Raw genomic sequence first — 20792 nt, forward strand, 5'->3', positions numbered from 1 at the left:
AATAATTATTAATCATAGTACATAAGTAACAAATGAATAAAATATCATTTACTTGTTTATTTTTCAATTCATAATTTAATTAGATATTGAAACTTAAACACATATTAAATATAATTACGACTTTGTAATTAATTCACACATTCTCACAGTCTTTATCAATTAAATGATTTTTAAACATTTCATTTTATTGTGATCCTTTTAACCATCATTATCTTAGATGGGGTTGGTTGCAATTAGCAACAGATAAAAACAAAAGATATGTAAAACTTTACTTTAATATATTATTTAGATGAAAACTCTTTCTAATTTTGATGATTATTTGGATATAAAAGGTTAATTATTTGTGAGAGTGAACAAAAAAAAATTAAACTCACTTGCATTGTTGCATTGTGGCTTGTTTATAATTAAGATGTAATTTTTTTTCTTTTTTGGAATTTTTCAGAAAACTTTTTGAAAGGGGCTGAGGGTGATCAGAATCTCCCAGGCAACAATTTGTTTTTATTCAACAATAATATTATTTTTGTTTATAAACATCATTGATGTTACATGGTACAAATCTCTAGTAAGAAAACATGTTACATATTATTAGTAAGATAAAGACAAGATAAAGTTTTTAAAAACAGGTAAGTTTAAGAAATAGGTTGTGGGCATCCCAGATTATATCCGTATACAATATTTCAACAATAAATTTAATACCAATTACCATTAAAGGTGAAAAGATAATTATCAAGGTGGTAAAAAATATTAAATAAATTTAGATAATAAAATCTTATGTACAATTATAATAATTTTAAAAATAAAAAAAAAAAGGCCTTGTAGTTTATGATACATACTATAATAAAATCAATTTTATAAGCAATTTAACTTCGCATATGATAGATGTGCATGTTAGGGGTCATTCAGGAAAATGACATTACCACTTTTTTTCTTCCAACTAATTTTGGATTTATATGAGTCTTGTCCAACACTCAATTATTATGATTCCTTTAATAATATATGAACAATAATAACAAATTCAAGGTTTTCGATCATTAATTTTTTTTATAGTTATATAATTTCATAGACAAAAGTGTTAAATTTATAATCTCAAGTACTATTGTTTAATATGAAGTAATTGTTTAATTTGTAATGAAAATGACCATTTCTCATCTACTTTCCATTTGAGAAGTATCATTTTATTTGTAACTCAGCTCAGCTATATAATCAGAGTAATTTTAATGTTACTTTTCATTGCTACTAGGATAAAACTGTTTTAAATTATTTTTATTGTTATATATACAATTAAATTCATATTTATTTTGATATTAAATACATTATTCGCATAAATTTTGTAAGAACCTGGAAATAGGATTAGATAAAAGTTTTAAGCTAATAGAACCAGATTTTTATAGCTAAAACACATCAACATTATAAATAAAATTTTTTAAAAGACGTACTGGTTTATTTGTTTAAGCACTCTATTTTTTCTAAAATTATGTTCTTCACACTCGTCTTCCTTCTCTCCAGCCTTACTCTCAATTGAGTTATCTACGATAAGGAGGTGTTTAGGCAATCCTGGCATTGTGAGTTTGAATTCAATCGATCAATTTGGTAGTCTTCATCTGGTAAGTGATTCCCCATTCTCTCCGTGCTTCTAAATTGTGAGCATGCAACGTTCATACTTAACATGTGTTTAGCAGTTTCTTTCGTCAAATTCTTAACTCAATTGAAGTTTAAGAACTGTTTTCCATCATGAATTGATGATCTATAGGTGGTTCTAACATTTTCCTTGAGGTGCAAGAGAGTGGTCGGGGTTTTGTTATATTGTGTTGTTGATTAGAGTTAAGGGAAGCTGAGATTTTATTTTTGTTCTATGAAATTCTTGTACGCATGAGTTATGTTTAGTGGAAATTTGTGAGAGAATGCAAATTGTATGTTAGACTTTGATGATAGTTAAGTTGTAATTTGATGATTCCATCCATTAGAACATGTGCTACTGATTGGTTTTATTTTGAGCTGTGAATGGATACTTATGAACTGGTATGGTACGGTGTAATGCTGATAGTGAGTGGTTGGATGAATGATTTCTGTAGACAGGTCACTAGATAGTAGTTAAGTAAATTATTTGAGTTTTAGGTCATATTAGAGGAACTAAGGTAATCATATTGAGAGTTAGGTACTACAGGCTGTTCTAGTTAGTTTGGGTGGTGTAGGTAGGTCAACTGGGACCTAATTGGATCCCTAAAGTGGTCAAAAACAAACACAAAGTTGTAGAACTAGAGTTAGGTCTCTAGGTTGTGAGATTTTTAGTTCTTGATAGAAATCAATGCATAAATACTGTAAAATAATGATTAGGAACGTTTTGAATCACTTAGGCAAGTATAATTAGGATTATACTGTGAGTTATGATTATTAGAGAGTTGGCCAAAAGGTTTAGAATTGGTATTAGAGGTTGGAGTTGCATAATTTTGCAGGTTATGGAGTGTTGCAGATTATGTAGACTCGTTGTGCGAATGAATTCACACAACGAGCTTCCCTGGGGAGGTGCTCTCTGTTAGGGAATTCGCAAAATGACTTTGTGTGCTATGGAATCACTGTAAAGGGTTTCCCTCTGTTTGGTGAGTCGTTTTGTGAATTTAATCGCTTTGTTACTGGTGCTAGTCTGGGAAATTACCTAGATAATTATAACAGCGAAGGAGAGGCGCTCTGCGAGAGTGTGAGGTCTGAAGCCTCTGTGAGTTAATTCGCAAGGCGAGACTATTCGCTATGCGAATTAACTGGGAAGGATAGTCTCTATTTGAAGGTTCGCATAGTGCATAGGGTTTGTTACACAAGAACCCCCTTTTCTCGCTTTGCAACTTTGTGTGTTGAGCGATTTGTTGCATTATGGGTTGCTCTTTTCTGCTTTTGCCTTCATTGGTTGATGATGTGTGATGCTTATATGATCTAATATAACATTTAATGTAATTATATAAATAGAAAATGGTATGTTGTTAATTCAAAAGGGAAAGACATTGTAATTAAAAGTAAGATTTTCTGGTGAAATCATTGTAGTTTTTAGAATGAATATAGGGAGCTCAGTTTTGGGGGTTATCCTAACATTCTAATGCTCTTTCATTCTCACTTAGAGAAGATTGATGCATGTGGTAAGAGTAGTAGGAGATCCCAGCGTAGGTGCTACCTTGAGGCCTATCACGCGGTAACAAACTTAGCTTGTGTGTAGTAAGGTTAAACCCATTAAGGCTTTGCAAAGCAGTAGAGGCCACCACAAGTGCACAACCTGCCATAGCTCGATATTCACTCTACGTCCAGATGAGTCTAGTCTAAGTTATAACATGATAGGATGCTTGGTCTGTTTACTTGTATGAGTGTACTTTCAGATTTCAAATGCTATAAGATGACTTGTATGTTTTTCAACCTAGCTTACCCTTTTTGCTTGTTTGTGTTTGTATGTTATGTGACTTCTTTTTTGTAATAATCATCCACTTGGGTAGGAGCAGAGGTAGACGAGGTGCTTCTGAAACAATAACGCAACTACCTAGTTATCAAGGATTTCTTAGCTGCTTTGTATATTTTGAAATACCCCATAATATATAAAGTTTTAATTTTATGGCCATTTTTAGATGATTGTAAACTTATTACTCTATCTGCAAGCTTTCAACTGTTCTATTAAACTATGATGATAATAATTCTATATCATATAGTTCTTATATATAATTGGGATCTTACAAATTTACTAAGTTAGTTATTATGTGTAATTATTTTCAAAAACATTTTGTACAGTAATGTTTGTATGACACTAAAAATTCCTTTTCATAATTTTGTTCACTAATGATTTAGGAAGTGCATCTTTATTTTATTTTATAGTTTTTTTTAATTGCACAAGAATGAGTTTTAGTAAAAACATTTGGTAACCAAAAAGTAAATAAAAGAAAAACCTAGCTATTGCAACAGGTTTACATTAAACATAGGTAACCCAATATAATTGATTGAAAATATCATATAATATTTTTAAAAAATATATAACGGTTGGATCTATTTCAAAAGTATTCATACCGAACTAGATGGAGATCTGGAATAGTCTTTAATTGAACTGCATGCATACATAAATGAACAACAAAGACTTGATTAAGAGTTGATTAAATAAAACATTAAATAATTACAATAAAAAAATAATTATATATAAATTGAATATATTTTCATTCTCAAATGATTATAAAATTTGTATCACCTTAGATATTTATGTGAGATTTGATATAGTTGGTATCTCAAAATTTATCAATAATTTTTATATTTTATTTTTAAGTTAAATTATAAAATATTTTGTTTGTTAGATCTTACAAAATCCATGTAAAACATTTCTTCAATCATTTTGTTATAATCAATATATAATTATTTAAAAAACAGTTAACGTACTTAATAAAGATACATTTTATATATCTTTTATAAAATATAAAAGAAATATTTTATAATTTAGTTTAAAATAACAATTTATTATAATAGTTGAAAATAAAAAAATATTTAATTTTATATTTTTATTATTAAAAAATAAAGTTAAAAGATAATATCATATGTGATTACTTTTGGAACTGAAGGTAGCTTATTCGAGAAGAAATATTTTTTTATTTAAAATGTGAGAATAATTACCTGTGGATTTCACGTGTTAATGTAGTTAGCAAGGTAGTTGTCATGACAGCTGGCAATTTCAATAATATTGCACTCTTACCTGGGCTCCCAACTCCCAAGAACCCCACAACTATTGTCCCACACACCCCACAACCAAACCTAGTCATGATCCAATCTCACAGTTCCACGTGTGTGATGAGAAATGATTATTTGATATATCTAAATTTTTTATATTTATTTTATATTATTTTCTTTTACTTTTTACTTTCTTTTTTATTGAAAAATTAAAAAATTTTATATTTTTTAGACTATTTTACCTTTGTATTTTATGTCAAATAAATGTAATAGTATGTCATGGTATTATTATTCTTATTTTACCAAGGTCACTTCTTAAACATGTATAATGACAATTTTTACATTCATTTGATATAGAATACAAGAATAAAAAATAAATAAAGATAATGTCAAGAATGTAAAAAACTTAGAAATGTGAAATAATTTTTTATTATCCTGTAGAACCACTACAGTAAAAAAAGAAAAAAACATTACCTTGTTTAAATGCGAACTTTATGTACAAATTATACAAAGTTGTCAATGATTGGGAGTAGAAAAATTAAGAGTTGGAGATTTAGGTTAAAACCCTGAAAACTATAACAATTTAGTATTAATAAGAAAGATGGTTTTAGATAGATAGTAGTACTTATCATCATTCAATCCAGCCATCTACACTCTGCACTGTTCTGTTCTGAATCCCGAAGGCAAAGACAACACAACAAACAGATACACAGATCTAGATGAAAGAGCAGAAAGGCTGCATTTTCTCTCATTAGATTCGATTCGCCTAGGAGCCAATTAAGGCTCTGAGATGCACCATACTTCATTTGGGGTTCTGCTCTTCGGTGGTGAAATTCAGTGGGAGAAGGAGCGATAATTCCTCACTCGAATATATATACCACATACACCACTACTATCATCTCAATTTATCTGTGATTTCAATCCTCCCTCCCCATTTACTTGCATGTCCACAGCAGGGTAATGCTAATGCTTCTTAAATCTGAAACATCATTTTTTCTTTTCTAAGTCCATACATTCCTAAATTATTACCATTTATACTGGATTTTCAGTTCAAAGTTTCAACATTTTGTTGCCTTAACTTTGGTTGTGTTTTTTCTTTCAAAATGATGTGCCTCAGGGTGATGGCAGCAACAGACAACACTGCGACGGTGACCGTGATGGAACCGGAGGTGCGCTCGGTGACGTGCTACTGTTGCGGGCTAACTGAGGATTGCACGACGCTTTACATTGACTGCGTGAAGGAGAGGTACCAGGGTCGTTGGATTTGTGGGCTGTGTGCTGAAGCAGTGAAGGAAGAGGGTTTGAAGTTGAAAGATGTTGATGCTAACACAGATGAAGCACTGAAGCGCCACATGAAGTTCAGATCTTTTGCTTCCAGTCCTCCCAAAAAACCCACCCATGACCTGATTCTTGCAATGAAACACCTTCTTTTTCGATCTTTGGATTCTCCCAGGAAGGATTCTCTGAGCTGTTCGCCACTGGCTAGTTCCCACAAATGTTTTTCACCTGGATCCTCGAAGGGAGAGTCACAAGAGATAATCACCAGGGAGTAGTATCTGCTGACTTCCGTGCATGCAAGAAGGGAAACTTTTGTTTACTTATCTTGGTTAATTTAGTAATGTTTAATTTTGTATTTCTCTGTCACCTTGTTGTTTAGTTTGAATAATTGGTCTGTGTTTTTGTGACATTTTTAAACTGAATGGATGATTTGACAGGAGTCTTCCTCCTTCCTTGACTTCAGTTTAAATGTCATGAATTTCCCTTGTGTCTATGTTTGACCCAGTTTAGACCAAGTATGACATTGTTTTTTAATGTTTAAACAAGTTGCACGATCATGTGTTTGTGCTGGATGTGTGTGTGCAATTTCTGATATTTCTCCTTTTTACTTTTCTTGAATGTTTATGCAACTTTTTATAATGAATTTTCTTGTCTTCTGAAGGTCAGACACCAATAACAGCAAGCTACCCTTTTTAGTTTTACTTTCGAAACTTTTATATCATCTTCGGACTATTCTAGTATCACCATTTAAAAATGTCGAAGAGAATATACTAAATCTGAATCATCATTCTTTCTTTTGGTTGTTCTGTTTTGTCATTGTTTTCATTTAAGAATTTCGGCATGTTCTGTGCTCTAACAACTAGAACATAGTGGAAGAAACAAATGAATGTGTTACTTACATAGTTCCAAAGGTATTTCAAATGCAAAGGTTTCATCAGAAAGAAAAAAGTAATTCTTTTTTAGAACTTCTGTTTCCAAATAAATGTAAAGGTGCAACTACTTGCCAGATTTGGCAAGGCATGAGAAATATCTTGAGTGTCGGAGCTCAGGGGCACCTTTGCTGGTATGGTCTAATCCATGGGAATGGGAAATGCAGAACTTTTATTAGGGGCTGGAAGATGGGGTCCTTGTGCACAGTGAGCAATGATTTTTCAGAAAGAACATTTACTTCATAGGTCCACTGCTTGTACAAGTCGGAAAGAAGTTAGAAAGTGTGCTGAAAAAATAATCAAACATGAAAAACTTGCAATTTTATCTCTACTCTGTTTCGTCCCCTTCTTCGTTTCGGCATGGTGTTTCGTCCACTTCTTCTCCGTTTCGGCATGGTGCATACTATAGAATTCAAACTCAAGATCTTTTGATGTGCTTTTGGCATTGGCAACATCAATAATGGTTTGCCAATGTGGCACTACTAATAATGTCTTTGGCAAACTAAGAAAACAATAGAGATTTGCTATCATATTGAAAGTTTGGGTTTTGTTAGTCATTTTCTGCATAAATAATGGTTAGGTGTCTATGAATAAAAATGGAAAAGAAGAATATGTCATGGATTTGAATTATTTACTGAAAATTACTGTATTAACATATAATATTTATTGATCAACAAAAATTGTGCATACTGATAAAATAAGAAGTGAAACTACCATGTTAATAAAGTACTGTTCTAGTTGAATGTCTTTTCTTAGAGTTTATTACATATCACTATCACTACTCTTATTAAATATAAACTATTAAGCATAATGTAAAATGTGCACATATGCACAACAACTGTCTACTTCTCATTTTCTATGATTATATCATTTCTATATATTTCTACCTGGTTTTAATCTATGATCATATAATGTTTATTCTGGATGCTAACAAAAACAACATATAACATTTCACTAAATTGTTTATTTGATCAACTAAAGTTTTCTAATTCAACATTGGATTGTGGTAAATTAATAAAAATGGATTTCTTGATCATGTTAGAGAACTCACAATATATTTTACTTTGAAAGAAAAACACCTTATTCCTCTCAGTAATAAGAATATTTTCTTTCTTTTTTATATAATTCAGGATGAGTAAAGAATAATTTATATTTTATTATTTATAAGTATGAGTTTACTTCACACACCTTATGGTGTTATTGAAAAAAAAACAGTTTATTCAATTATGGTATTATACAATTTTTTGCTTACCATGTTTTATTGTTCTCATGGAGAAAGTAAATTAATTTCCTGAATATTAAAAATTATTTTTACAAGTATTTAATTGCAAGGAACCTGGTAATCAATTAGACCTAGTCAAATCAATGAATCAAAGTTACACTTTTTAACTATTATACTTGACCTTCTTGATTTATAAAATTATAGCAAAAATACTTAAACATTATAAACTAAATGTTTTTCAATTTTTATTATATAATTTTTCTAAAAAAGCTAACATTTTGAACAATATTCCTTTTTAAACATAGTTATTAAGTATGTAATGTTACTCCAATTAGAAAACAATAGTTAAACAATTGCCTCTTTTTTTCTCCAAATTTATGTGTTTGATTTTTTTTTAATAAATGCGTAATTACTTTAAAAACCCATGTTTTAAAAGAGCAAGACTCTTATTGTTCTTATTGTTTGATTTACCTGTACTACCATTTGAACTTCCATTAGCCTGTTATTTTGTGCTGTACAAGGTTGTTTCATTTCATTTATGTACTACCAGTTTTGTTTGTTAGAAATTTCATAAATAAAGTGTAACATAGAAAGTATCGCCGAGTGAAAATGACCGAGATTCAGAACTTAACCTTTCCCTTAACTGTTAGTATAAGAAACCACAATCATTTATTCCACTTTTAAATTTAAAAATAATTATTTTAAATAAAAAAGACAAAAAAAAAGAAGAGGAGAGAACAAAAAAAACTACCTAGGGATTCAAAAAAAAGCATTTGACAGACAGGTAAAAAGGATAAGAAGAACAAGACAGCTATTGAGGTCATTTTAGGAATTCAAAGAGTTGTCACAAAAGCTTTACAAGAAAGCAAAGGCTAACTGCATTGCATAAGCCTTATTAATTTGTTTTTGTTGTTTGAATAGTTGAACACTTCATCATCGATCTTCTCAAACCCTCGCCGGCGAAGATGATGCACATGACCTTTTACTGGAGCCGGAAGGTGAATCTCTTGATCGATTCCTGGCAGACCCAGGATTGGACCGATTATCTTCTCACCCTTCTTGCGTGCCTCATAGTTTCCGCTTTCTACCAGTTCATTGAGAATCGCAGAATTCGCCTCAAGCTCATCGGTGCCGGAAAGCCCTTCCCGTCGGAGATTCAGACCCCTCTGTTGCAGCGGAAGCTCACCGGAAACAGGGCCAAGTTGGGGGTGAAGGTCGCGGGGGCGATTCTCTTTGGGCTGAGCTCGGCCATAGGGTATTTATTGATGTTATCGGTTATGTCCTTCAACGGAGGGGTCTTTGTGGCCATCGTGGTGGGTCTCGTTGTTGGGTACTTTTTCTTCAGGAACGAGGGTGAAGATTCCATTACAGTAGACACTTCTTGCGCCTGTGCTTGAATTCAGTCACTTTTAAATCTTTCAATCTTCTCAGCTGAAAATCGTAGTTGTTGTTTATTATTTCCTGTTTTAATTTAGACCTATCGATTATGGATATGTAATTTCTCTGTGTATGGAATTGTAATTAACTGTAATTGGGATAATGGAAAGTGGGAACCCTTGATGGATTCTAATTTTAATATATTTTTCGGCAGCTGTTTATTCCCAGGCAAATCCTTGTAAGAAAAATGATTTCTTGAGTTTTTGTAGATTTATAATTTTTGATAGAGTTGAAACTGGGAAAGAAGGAATTAGATGAACAAGGTTGAAAAATGGATTTTAGTCATTTTGAACAGTTTTTGTCAGATTCCTTTGTTCTGTTGGCAAAAGCTTAAAAATGGGCAGAAGATTCGTTGTATAAGTGGATTATGTGGCAATTGCAGTAGCCTTAACTTTAGGTGGCTGTGTTTTTTTTTGGAATCAGAGATTCTATCCCTTACAAATATCAATACTAAAGCACAGGCTAAAACACCTTGGCTTGAATATCTTGTGGTGGACCAAGAACTACCTATATCAGCTTAAAAACACTACTTTATAAAGGAGAACCTCTTTGTAGTTGACAGATTTTAAAAACAATTTTTTCATTCTTAACGCGTCGACAGATATGTATGAAGTTGTCGACTAAACAATTGTCAATGTGATATCCATCTTTTATATGTTGCAAAATCTTGATCTGCTCGCATGTTTGCCTCCATTTCATTGCATGATTGATAGAGGGATCTTTCTCCTCGACTCAGTAGTTTCAGGGGTTCAGCATTTCTTTAATTTAAAAACAATAGTTTTCTATATTATTGTGTTTTTCTTCATCTGCATCATCTGTCATAACATTGTGCAGCAAACAGTGGTAATGCCTGAACAAAAATACATACACCCCCCATTAAATACTTGTTTCATCCATTCAAATCTGAGCATCAGAGTCAGCATTTCTGATAACTAGTGTATTATACACATTTCACCTCAAACAAACATCATATACTTGTTACATAAAGCTCTCTATTTCTGACAGAATCAGACTTTACTACATAGTTACTTACACTTTGCTTTTTTGTAGACCATGCCTTACAAACTAATAATGGAAAAAACAAGATTTTCATCAACTATTCCATCATTTGTTTTGCTATCTACTATAATTTATCTACGTTGCTGATGAGCTGGTGTTAACACAGACCAAGGACTCCTTCATGCCCTTTGACAGTAGCATCTCATTGGCTACTTTCACTCACTGCAACATACACAAATGGTCCTATGATCACATCGTCAAAATCCTGAAGAGACTCTAGTATCTTTACCACATCACTCATAGTTGGCCTTGGACAGGGGTGGTGGCTCAAACATTTATAGGTCAATGCAGCAACCTTCAAAGCTCCTTTCGTAGGAAACTGCCCTTCTAATCTAGGGTCTATTATATGGTGCAACTTTCTTTGATCTCTCAAAAGAGGCCTTGCCCATTCCACAAGGGTTCGTTCTCTATTGGGTCGGCACTTATCCACTACCCTTCTCCCTGTAAGCAATTCCAACAAAACCACTCCATAGCTATACACATCACTCTTGGCGGAAAGGTGACCTGGGGTCAGGCAATGAATTAATCATGCGATTCTTGAGAAACAAAAACAAAACTCACTAAGTTTGAAAGATCTTTGACCCTTTGAAATTAATCAAGTTACCACAAAAGGAAAAGTTAATGACATCTTATGTATACCTGACATGATGTACTCAGGGGCAGCATAGCCTCGGGTTCCCATTATGCATGTTGTCGTTACATGTGTGTCTTCCCCTTCAGGACCATCTTTTGCTAGCCCAAGATCTGATAATTTAGCCGTGTAATCCTGGATTTGTAAAGATAAAATAAAGAGTTTGTCTTTTAATCATGATTTTTCGTACAATTGAAAATTGTTAACTTTTACAATAAATTTTTGAAGTTCTAGAAAGATTTCTGATTAGTTAGACAGCGTATCAACATTAAACTGTAACATAAAACAAATAATCATATATACTGTAAAAACTTCTTGTTGGATACAGGAAGATGATGTAGGCCATTAAAAGATATCTTATCATCCTTCAGAAAAGATATTGAACATACCGAGTCAAGTAAGATATTTGAAGTTTTGAAATCTCTGTATATTACAGGTTTATCTGCTTCGTGAAGGAAGGCCAGACCCTTAGCTGCACCCAGTGCAATCTTCATCCTTGTTGACCATGGCAAGGCAGCAGAGTATCCTGCTTGAATTAGAACAAAACTTAGGCTTAGTTTATATATACCACTGAATCAATCAGAATACTCACACAGAATAACCCAATGACTTTGCACTTGATTTCACTCCTTGCTTGGTGGGGAAAAGAAAGAGAAAAATAGGTAGAATCAAGAAAAACATCATTACATACTTCTGAATAGTTGATTCTCCAAGCTGCCTCTAGCCATGTATTCATACACAAGAAGCCTGTGCTCCTCCTCACAACAGTAGCCAATTAACTTAACAAGATGTGGATGCCTCAGCTGTCCAAGAAATATAATCTCCGCCTATAGAAGAAAACACGTGCCAAGCTAGTGTCAGATATTCTTCAACCATGTTTCATTAGCTAGATTTTATTCATTGGACTAGTATTTCTAAATTGATATACGACTATATTAGAATGGGTTGAAGCAAAAAATTCAAACAGACTAACCAGCCACTCCCTGTGACCTTGGAAGCCATCCAAGTTCAGTTGTTTCACTGCTACAGACTGAGCCTTCAAACCAGGTCTAAGTTTGTCATCAACAAAACCTTTGTACACGGGTCCGAACCCTCCTTCACCCAGAAGATTACTCCATGAGAAATTATGTGTTGCTTCCCTTAGCTCCTCTAGGGTGAATGTGTAAAGCTTTGGGCCAACAAGGGAAATGGAAAGATCTTCAATGGCCTGAGGGGAGCTAGGAATGCTTATATCCGATAGGCATAACCTTTGGAAAGAACCTTGTTTCAAAACCTGTTTCTCTGATTCCTGTAAGGAACTTTGAGTCCTGTAACAGTTTAAGATCAACACAATAGACTTCCATGTAATCTTTTTAGAACTCATTTAGAAAAACCAGTATATGTGCAATACTCTGAACAAAACCACTCCCTTTGCTCTTAAATCTAGGGAATTATAAAGACAACATAGAAAATGACTTAACTGATGATACTAAAAAAATATATGAAGGGTGAGAAGTTTGTAGCACATACATTCTCCCAAGTCCTAACTACCCTTAGAAAAAAAAAAAAAAAAAAACTTAGAAAGATTCCTTGACTTCTAGACCTCTTTCTGAATTGGGATGCCATATTCCCACTTGGCAGAGTAATACTACATGCATGAATGACTTTTATTTTATTTGCTGTTACAATATTTTTATGTCATAATTATAATTGTTGTCCTATTTTCAATTGATTAGATGTCAAGAAACTCGACTACCTATAGACTTCAATGTTACCCAACACTTCTCCAACCCCTTACAAACATGTATGCAATCTCTATTTTGTCTCCATATTCATTTAGTCATACACTTATTTTTGTATAGCTGTTGATGAGCATTCCAGTGAAGATCTTACAATTTGACATAATTTGCCAGGTGCAAAACCAACAATTCCATATTATCGAATCTTTGAGTGCACATTGGACGGTTTTCTTTCTTTATTCAATTGATACATTTCCCAGTTTCTGGTAGGTCACACTTTTCTGTATTGTTGTTGTTAAGATGTCAACTTCAAACATGGCAGCCCGACAATCAGACTCTCCTTTGCAATTTTTAATGTGGTAATCAAGGATAGCTTCCTGACCGAGGATACTAAGAATTTGGTATTCATAGAATCCTAATAAATCCATCAAATACATCTGCTCCTTGGTCTAAGCCACATTCAGAAATAACGACTAAAAAATTCAAAAGTCTTGAGATATTTTAAAATTGTAAAAGGGAAAAATATACCAAAATAAAAACAAAGGGATAGGTAGCCTTCACAAAGGTCAAAGAGAAAGGGTGAACCAATCAATCTAACCATTAACCACTTCTATCCCCAGTGGAAAATATGCCAAAACTCTACACAACTTATTAGGCTAATCGTTGCATCATTCTTTGACAATTGAATTGCCCTTTCCAAGTGCTTAAAGACCATAAGTATGACCAAAATAAGAAAGGAGAAAAAGTTATATATATATATATATATATATATATATATATATATATATATATATACTTCAATTGTGTAAACTTGTGTTCAGTATGAAAGATAAATTAGCTTTGAAAACACTCAAGCCAACAGCCAGAGTTCCTGTACATGTTAAAGTTCAGATACTGAAAATTATGGAGGTCATTATCAGGGTAATGAGTTGTATTAGAGATTGTAGTAGGTAAGTTAAAAAGTTAAAACCAACGTTGGCTCATTAAACATACTCAACTTCTGCAGAATAAAACTTCATGTTACCTTAAATCCAAAACTTTACATGAATTCTTGATTTTTCTTCTTGTTCATTTTTCTTATTTTTATTTAATATAAGACTCGTATTCCTGACTGATGCAAGTTAATAACTTAATGTCATGGTATGGCAAAGTGCAATGTAATTGCTAGTGAGTGTTGGATAGATGTCATTTGTCTGTTTGATTCTGGTGTTTCATAGTTTTCCCTCAACAAGTGCAAGAAGAGTTCAGTTCCATGCTTGGAACACCCTAAAATCAAAATTGGCTTCTGTCTCTCTACCAGACTAATGTGAAATTTCTTATCATTTTTTCAACGGCGGCGTAAGAATTAAGGGATAGAAATTTCCAGATTCTCTTCAACCTTATTTCTAGGATTTTATGTGATTTTTCTTCCAGATCTAGTCATCTATCTACTCGTCATGACAGGATATTTCTCAAGGGTCATTTCCTTTTAGTTTTCTATTTACCACTGCAAACTAGGCCTTTACTTCCTGCGACCCCTCAAACTTTCCAAATAATCAATTTACTTTTGAAAAATTTACTTCCACATCACATGCTTCGGAAAATTTCCGAAATAAGCTTTTCGAAATTACCAGAACAGCATTTTAATTTTAAAAATATAATTTCTGAAACAAAAGATTCAAAACATAAAATATATCCCGTTTAATGAATTATCCGGAATACCAATATATGAAATATATTCTGAAAAAAAAAAATCAGAATAAGTTTTTTTCTGCATTTTCTTTTTCTTTTCCTCTTCTTTCTATGCAGCGTTTCTCCATCTCTCTTTCTTCCTTTGCGGCAGCTGTGCGGTGGAGGTAGTGGTGGAAACGGTGACAGTGGTGACGTGTTGTGATTAATGGTGAAAGGTGTTTATGTCTTTTCCTAGTATTTTTGGGGGTGCAGGAAGCAATAGCCTGCAAACTACATTCTTCATCTGGTCCAGCCACTATATGGGCTCCTTTGATCTATTTACTAAATAGGTCCATGCTATTCACACTCCCCCTTCTATTACTCTTGCACTCCTCTCAATGTTTCAACAGAAAAAATTATCAGAACTAAAATGAAATACAAAAAACATACTTAAATATTTACAACCCTTTCACTGTCGATAGACGAGAATTCCAAAGCATGTGTGAAACTCGAAAGTCTTATCAACCATTCCATACAACTTTGTTAACATTTTTTTTTTATGTTTTAACTTTCTTTAACATATATAAATCATGAAAGTGGGACTATCATTATCCTTTATATGAAAATTTGAGCACTATAAAGGGTATATAACCTTTTCTTTTCTCATGAATGCAGTACCTATAATTAATTAAGATGCGTGTCAGTTTTTGGGTTGATGGGAATTAATTAGCACTGTGTGAAGTTAAGTTGAAAATTAATCTTTTATTTATTCCACTCATGCTTGCAATCAGTCTCCGTGATCCAAGAAACATTTTCCCCGTATCATTATAGTTAGGATGGTAGTTGCATATAAAATATAATATAATAATATTATTATTATTATTTTATTAATATAATGACGAAAGTAGTTTTAGTCAACGCGACAAGAAGAAGCGCGTCCCATTCATCTTACTGGCATAACTCATACTCTGAACGCAACGATCTTTACCGTCTCATAATTAATAAGCTGAGTCATAAATACTCATACTCCCACCAATTCATAATACTAACTTTTAGTTGCAATCGCCAACGACAAGGTAACAGTTTTCAGTTTAAGATGCTTCCCTCATTTCTCAGCCCCGTCTCCGTCTACGGCCTCTACCTCCGCCGCTGCTTCACGGCCGCGGGCCTCTCCTCGTACACGCTGGACGTCGATAACGAAACCACGGTTCACTTTTGGGCCCCCACCAATCGAACGGCCCAAAAGCCTGCCGTGGTTCTGATCCACGGGTTTGGGCCTGCGGCCATATGGCAGTGGCGGTTACAGGTCCAATTCTTGGCCCCTCACTTCAACGTGTACGTTCCGGACCTGATATTCTTCGGAGGGTCCAGCAGCACATCGAGCGAAAGGAGCGAAACGTTTCAGGCAGCGTCGGTGGGGAAGCTTCTGGATAAATTGAAGGTGGAGAAGTTCAAGGTGGTGGGAACGAGCTATGGAGGCATGGTAGCTTACAATTTGGCGAAGATGTTCGGGGAAGAGAGGGTTGAGAAAGTGGTGATTGCTAGCTCCGGTGTTAACATGAAAAGGAGCAACAACGTGGCTTTGGTGCAGAGGGCCGAATTGGAGAAAATCGAAGACCTGATGTTACCTGCCACACCACAACAACTGCGAAAATTGATGTCGCTCTCCATCTACAAAACTCCGCAATTCCTCCCCCATTTTTTACTCAACGACTTCTTACATGTAACTTCTCTCTCTGTCTCTCTTTTTACAAACAATTTTCTTCTGAAAATTGATTAAAATAATAGCTCTTTGACGTTTTGTAGAAACTATACAGCGAGAATCGGAAGGAGAAAAAGGAGCTTCTGAAAGGATTAACCATCGGAAAAGATGAATCTTCAACACTTTGGCCTCTTGAACAAGTAAGCATGGTGTATATTGATATACTTAGAATTCGATCTTACCGTGACTGATTTATATTTGTTACAATCAGGAGGTTCTCATAGTGTGGGGGGAACAAGATCAAATATTTCCCGTGGAAATGGCCCGCGAATTGAAAGAGTTCGAATTCTTTGCTTCTTTTACTTCAATTTTTTTCTTCTATTCTTCCAAATTAGAATGTTAAAAGATGAGATATTCTGTCTGTGAAGCTAATTGTGTTATTTTAATTAACATATTGCAGAATAATCGGTAGGAAGGCTCGTTTGGAATTGATTAAGGAGGCATCCCATGTGCCTCAAATCGAGAAGCCAAGAGAATTCAACAACATTCTCCTTAATTTTTTTCAAGCCCATTCTTGAGTAATTTTTTCACTACCACTGTCTGCATCAATTTTAATAATTAATTATACCATTATGGTTTTTCACTCATAACAAACATGTTCTTTAATTAAAATATATAAACTACTATTACGTTTTATGCTGTCACCTACTCACAAATTATTACGCATCGCAAATATATTGATTTTTAAAATCAATGGGACAACTTTTCAGTGCCTAATATTTTAATATCTTTATCTTAATAAAAAAAAATGTAATGTTTGTACATACTCATACTACTCAAAGAGTGTTATCCAGTTATTTATTTACTTCATGGCTTGAATATAGTCTTAATAAATGCGTATACTAAATTATCCAAATAAACAGTCAACCGTGTTAATTAATCATAGATTTAGGCGTTTGGAGAAAACTTTACAATGATGTCTAAAATTGAAGTTACGAAAATAGTATTTATAAGATATAGAATAAAGAAGTATCTTATTTACGACAAAAATAAAATAATAATAGTAATACTTTTTATTCATTTCATAAGACAAACATGTTATTACTTAGAGGAGTTATGTATTAGAAAATCCACAAATGATCAGTTGACTTTTTAGCATAATGTGACTTAGTATGGTGTCTGAGATTATGTGTCCCTTCACCACTAGAAATTTCACAGTTTTAATTGCGAAAAAGTATTGCCTATTCGTATTTTAGATATTTTTATTTTATTTTTTTAAAAGAAAAAGAAACAAAATAAAGAATCAGAATACTTTTATGCTATATTGCCGATCGAGGCTTTTTACACAAAAACACGGAAGGAATATAAAAGAAAAATGAGAATAAAATGAATAATATAAGTAAGTTATATTTTTAAAAATGATTATGAATGCATGAAAAAAGAAATTACTATCGGAATTGAATATTATTGGTAAAAAAATATGATTTGAGTTAGAAGAATAAGCAAGGTAAAGTATCCCCAAGAAGTAGTGAGTGGGGAAAGATGTGTTGATTATTTAGACGGGAACTGAGAGGAAAAGACGGTGATCAGAAAATGAAGGAGAGCCATGAGAAAGGAGAAGAAAAAAGGGATGGATTACGCACACAATCTTCAACCAATATAAATAGCAATGAAATCTCCGACGAGGGAGGGACCAACCAAATTCATCAACATGCCTTCGTCATTCAACTTCGCCTGCATGTACAACAAGTACATCCGACGCTGTTTCACGGGGGCGGGCCTCTGGTCGCAGGCCCTCGCCCTTGACGACATGACCACCATGCACTTTTGGGGCCCAAGAAACAAAACGGCCCAGAAGCCCTCTCTGGTTCTCATCCACGGCTTTGGGCCCGTGGCATTGTGGCAGTGGCGCAGACAGGTCAAATCCCTGGCCCCACACTTCAACCTTTACGTTCCGGACCTCGTATTCTTCGGAGGCTCCACCACCATTTCCAGGGAGAGGAGCGAGGTGTTTCAGGCGAAGTCGGTGGGGAAGCTTCTGGATAAGTTGGAGGTGGAGACGTTGCACGTGGTGGGCACCAGCTACGGGGGCTTGGTCGCTTACAATCTGGCCAAGATGATGGGGGAAGGGAGGGTGAAGAAAGTGGTCATCGCCAGCTCCGGCGTTAACATGACCGCGAGAAGTAACCTAGAGATGCTCCGAAGTTCTAAATTGAACAGCATCGACGACCTCATGTTTCCTTCTTCCCCCCACCACCTGCGGCAGTTGATGTCCCTCTCCATCTACAAGCCTCCCCATGTCCCTGATTTTGTCCTCAGTATCTTCATCCATGTATCTTTTCTCTCTTTCTCTCCCAATTCAGTGTGATTTTATATACCTTTCGTTCCTGCATTTTCCTTTTATTGTTTCTAGGAATTGTACGGAGAGAATAAGGAGAGAAAATTGGAAATTCTAAAAGGGATCTCTGTGGGCAGGGAAGAAACCTCTAACGTTTCACCTCTTAAACAGGCAAGGCAACAAGAATTTTGATTTGATAATGGTGCTTGCGTTGTTAGTGTGGTTGGATTGATGTTGTTGATATGATGTTCAGGAAGTTCTGATAGTGTGGGGGGAAGAAGACCGGGTTTTTCCGGTGCGATTGGCGCATGAACTGAAAGAGTATGTTTTCATTTCTAACTCCTCCGTGGTTTTGTTTTTGTTTTTGAAATTGATTTATGTATGGCAATGGCAGGGTGATAGGTAAAAATGTAAAATTAGAACTGATAAAGGAAGCAGCACATGTGCCTCAAATTGAAAAGCCAGTAGAATTCAACCGCATCATCATTAATTTTTTACGGGGGACTCCTTGACTATTAACTTCATTTTTTTCTTCTTTTCAATTTTCGACAACTTCGTAGGAAACTTTATTAGATTCCGAGGAACATACCTCACCAATGTAAATTGTAAAATATTCTAAGAAAACAAAACCAGAGTTATATGATTATTTTTGTAAGTTAAAATTAAATGAAATTTACTAAATATTTTTTCCCTTACGCCAAAAAACACTTTTCACAAGCATTTGTAATTCTTTTGGTTATTGTTAAGATTTCAAGTGAGTTAAAAATCTTACATGGCACCAAAACTAAAATATAAATAAAGAATTTATAAATATATTATTTTAAGATTTTAGGTTAAAATTTTGGATTAAAAATGATCTCCTCATTTTTTTATGTAGATTTTTTTTATGATTTATTGTATTTTCTTGGTGTTTTACATGAAAAAAAAAACTTCACATTTATACCATAATTTAATTATCCGTAAATAGTTTAACCACTTTTTTCTATTCTCCTTGATAAAAGAAAAACTACTTGCGCCTAAAGATAGTTTTTGCTGTAGTGAATTATTATTTTTGCAATACTTTACGTTACGTTAAAAAAATGTCCAGGAGATTTATAATTATTTGTAAACGTTAACATTTAGTTTAGTAGCTTTTAATTTTTTTTTTAGAAAATATAACAAATGATATTAAGAGATAAAATTTAAGTTTAACTTAATATCATAAAATTATAATTATTTATGAAGTGAGATTTTTATTTATTTATATAATGATTCAATAATAGATTTAACAAATATTAATAAATTTAATAAGCTTTGGATATGATATATTTAATCAATTTTTTTTTTAATTTTATGTTAATAAATAAATTTTAAGTTTAATCTAACTTTATAAAATTAATTTATAAAATAAGTTTTATATTGTAAATTAACTTTCATGTAATTTCTAACGACTAACTCATCTAATAATAGCTCATTGGTCAAACTATATATGAATTTTATATAAGATTTTGATATCAAAAATACATTATTATAAGTAAGTTTTTTTTTTTTTTTTTCTTTAGCAACGATATAACCATTAGTTACGAGAATTTAATTTATAAGAACATGATATTGTAACTGTAGCAGAAAGTCTTTAGGTATGGTAGTTATCGTTTATATTATTTTTTGGGTGTTGTGTTCTTTATTAAAAGCTACTAAGTGGAGTAGGTTAACTTATTTTGAAACCTTTACTAGTAAGACAAATTGTCTTATTCATAATATTTTTCAACTTAGGTTAGGTAAGTTGGCCATTCAGTTGAATAATTTTTTAAAATGTTATAATTAATTAATTTAGTCATTGTTAATTTCCTTTTTAATTTTACAGAAAGTGTAAGTTTGGATATAATGCATGTTTATAGTTGTCTAGAGCTTAAAAATGTGCATTCTTTACTTTATTTTTATATCGAATTGTGTTAAGTTAATTAGGAGAGAAAGTTTATGAGATAAGATTAATGTTGGTAAAAGACGTATAAGATAAGATGATTGATGTGATGTAAAGAGATAAAGGAGAAATGTTATAAAGTATACTCTACTAATTGATTGTATAAATAATATAGTTGATAATTTACTAATAAAAATTACATTATGAATTTTTATCCTAACCCTCCAAGTTGGTCATTAAGACAAATA

The 20792-nt window shown here is 33.1% G+C and overlaps 5 protein-coding genes and 1 long non-coding RNA gene across 6 annotated transcripts; 5 read left to right on the forward strand and 1 right to left on the reverse strand.

The window, feature by feature from the left end:
* The first annotated feature begins 5292 nt into the window (after positions 1-5292).
* LOC106761493 lies at positions 5293-6601 on the forward strand. Its single transcript, XM_014645047.2, has 2 exons — positions 5293-5637; positions 5798-6601. Exons 1-2 carry the CDS (start codon positions 5624-5626, stop codon positions 6231-6233), a joined length of 450 nt encoding a protein of 149 aa, XP_014500533.1. The 5' UTR covers positions 5293-5623; the 3' UTR covers positions 6234-6601.
* Positions 6602-8960: 2359 nt separating this feature from the next.
* On the forward strand, positions 8961-9699 carry LOC106760908 (copper transporter 5). The gene has a single exon (XM_014644350.2). The coding sequence runs from the start codon at positions 9075-9077 to the stop codon at positions 9504-9506; it is 432 nt and encodes a 143-aa protein (XP_014499836.1). The 5' UTR covers positions 8961-9074; the 3' UTR covers positions 9507-9699.
* Positions 9700-10747: 1048 nt separating this feature from the next.
* On the reverse strand, positions 10748-12893 carry LOC106760904 (serine/threonine-protein kinase RIPK). Its single transcript, XM_014644347.2, has 5 exons — positions 12210-12893; positions 11928-12063; positions 11626-11762; positions 11245-11371; positions 10748-11109 (listed from the first exon to the last, which is right to left on the reverse strand). Exons 1-5 carry the CDS (start codon positions 12597-12599, stop codon positions 10748-10750), a joined length of 1152 nt encoding a protein of 383 aa, XP_014499833.1. The 5' UTR covers positions 12600-12893.
* LOC111241677 lies at positions 10912-13324 on the forward strand. The gene is made up of 3 exons (XR_002667903.1): positions 10912-11048; positions 12952-13019; positions 13129-13324. It is a non-coding gene; the product is annotated as an uncharacterized LOC111241677 (long non-coding RNA).
* Positions 13325-15581: 2257 nt separating this feature from the next.
* LOC106760907 (4,5:9,10-diseco-3-hydroxy-5,9,17-trioxoandrosta-1(10),2-diene-4-oate hydrolase) lies at positions 15582-17000 on the forward strand. Its single transcript, XM_014644349.2, has 4 exons — positions 15582-16327; positions 16411-16506; positions 16578-16645; positions 16767-17000. The coding sequence occupies exons 1-4, from the start codon at positions 15701-15703 to the stop codon at positions 16882-16884; spliced, it is 909 nt and encodes a 302-aa protein (XP_014499835.1). The 5' UTR covers positions 15582-15700; the 3' UTR covers positions 16885-17000.
* Positions 17001-17074: 74 nt separating this feature from the next.
* On the forward strand, positions 17075-19273 carry LOC106760905 (2-hydroxymuconate semialdehyde hydrolase-like). The gene is made up of 4 exons (XM_014644348.2): positions 17075-18638; positions 18720-18815; positions 18898-18965; positions 19039-19273. The coding sequence occupies exons 1-4, from the start codon at positions 17976-17978 to the stop codon at positions 19154-19156; spliced, it is 945 nt and encodes a 314-aa protein (XP_014499834.1). The 5' UTR covers positions 17075-17975; the 3' UTR covers positions 19157-19273.
* The last annotated feature ends 1519 nt before the right edge of the window (positions 19274-20792 follow it).

The sequence above is a fragment of the Vigna radiata genome, chromosome 5 (assembly GCF_000741045.1).
Source record: "Vigna radiata var. radiata cultivar VC1973A chromosome 5, Vradiata_ver6, whole genome shotgun sequence".
Taxonomy (NCBI): domain Eukaryota; kingdom Viridiplantae; phylum Streptophyta; class Magnoliopsida; order Fabales; family Fabaceae; genus Vigna; species Vigna radiata.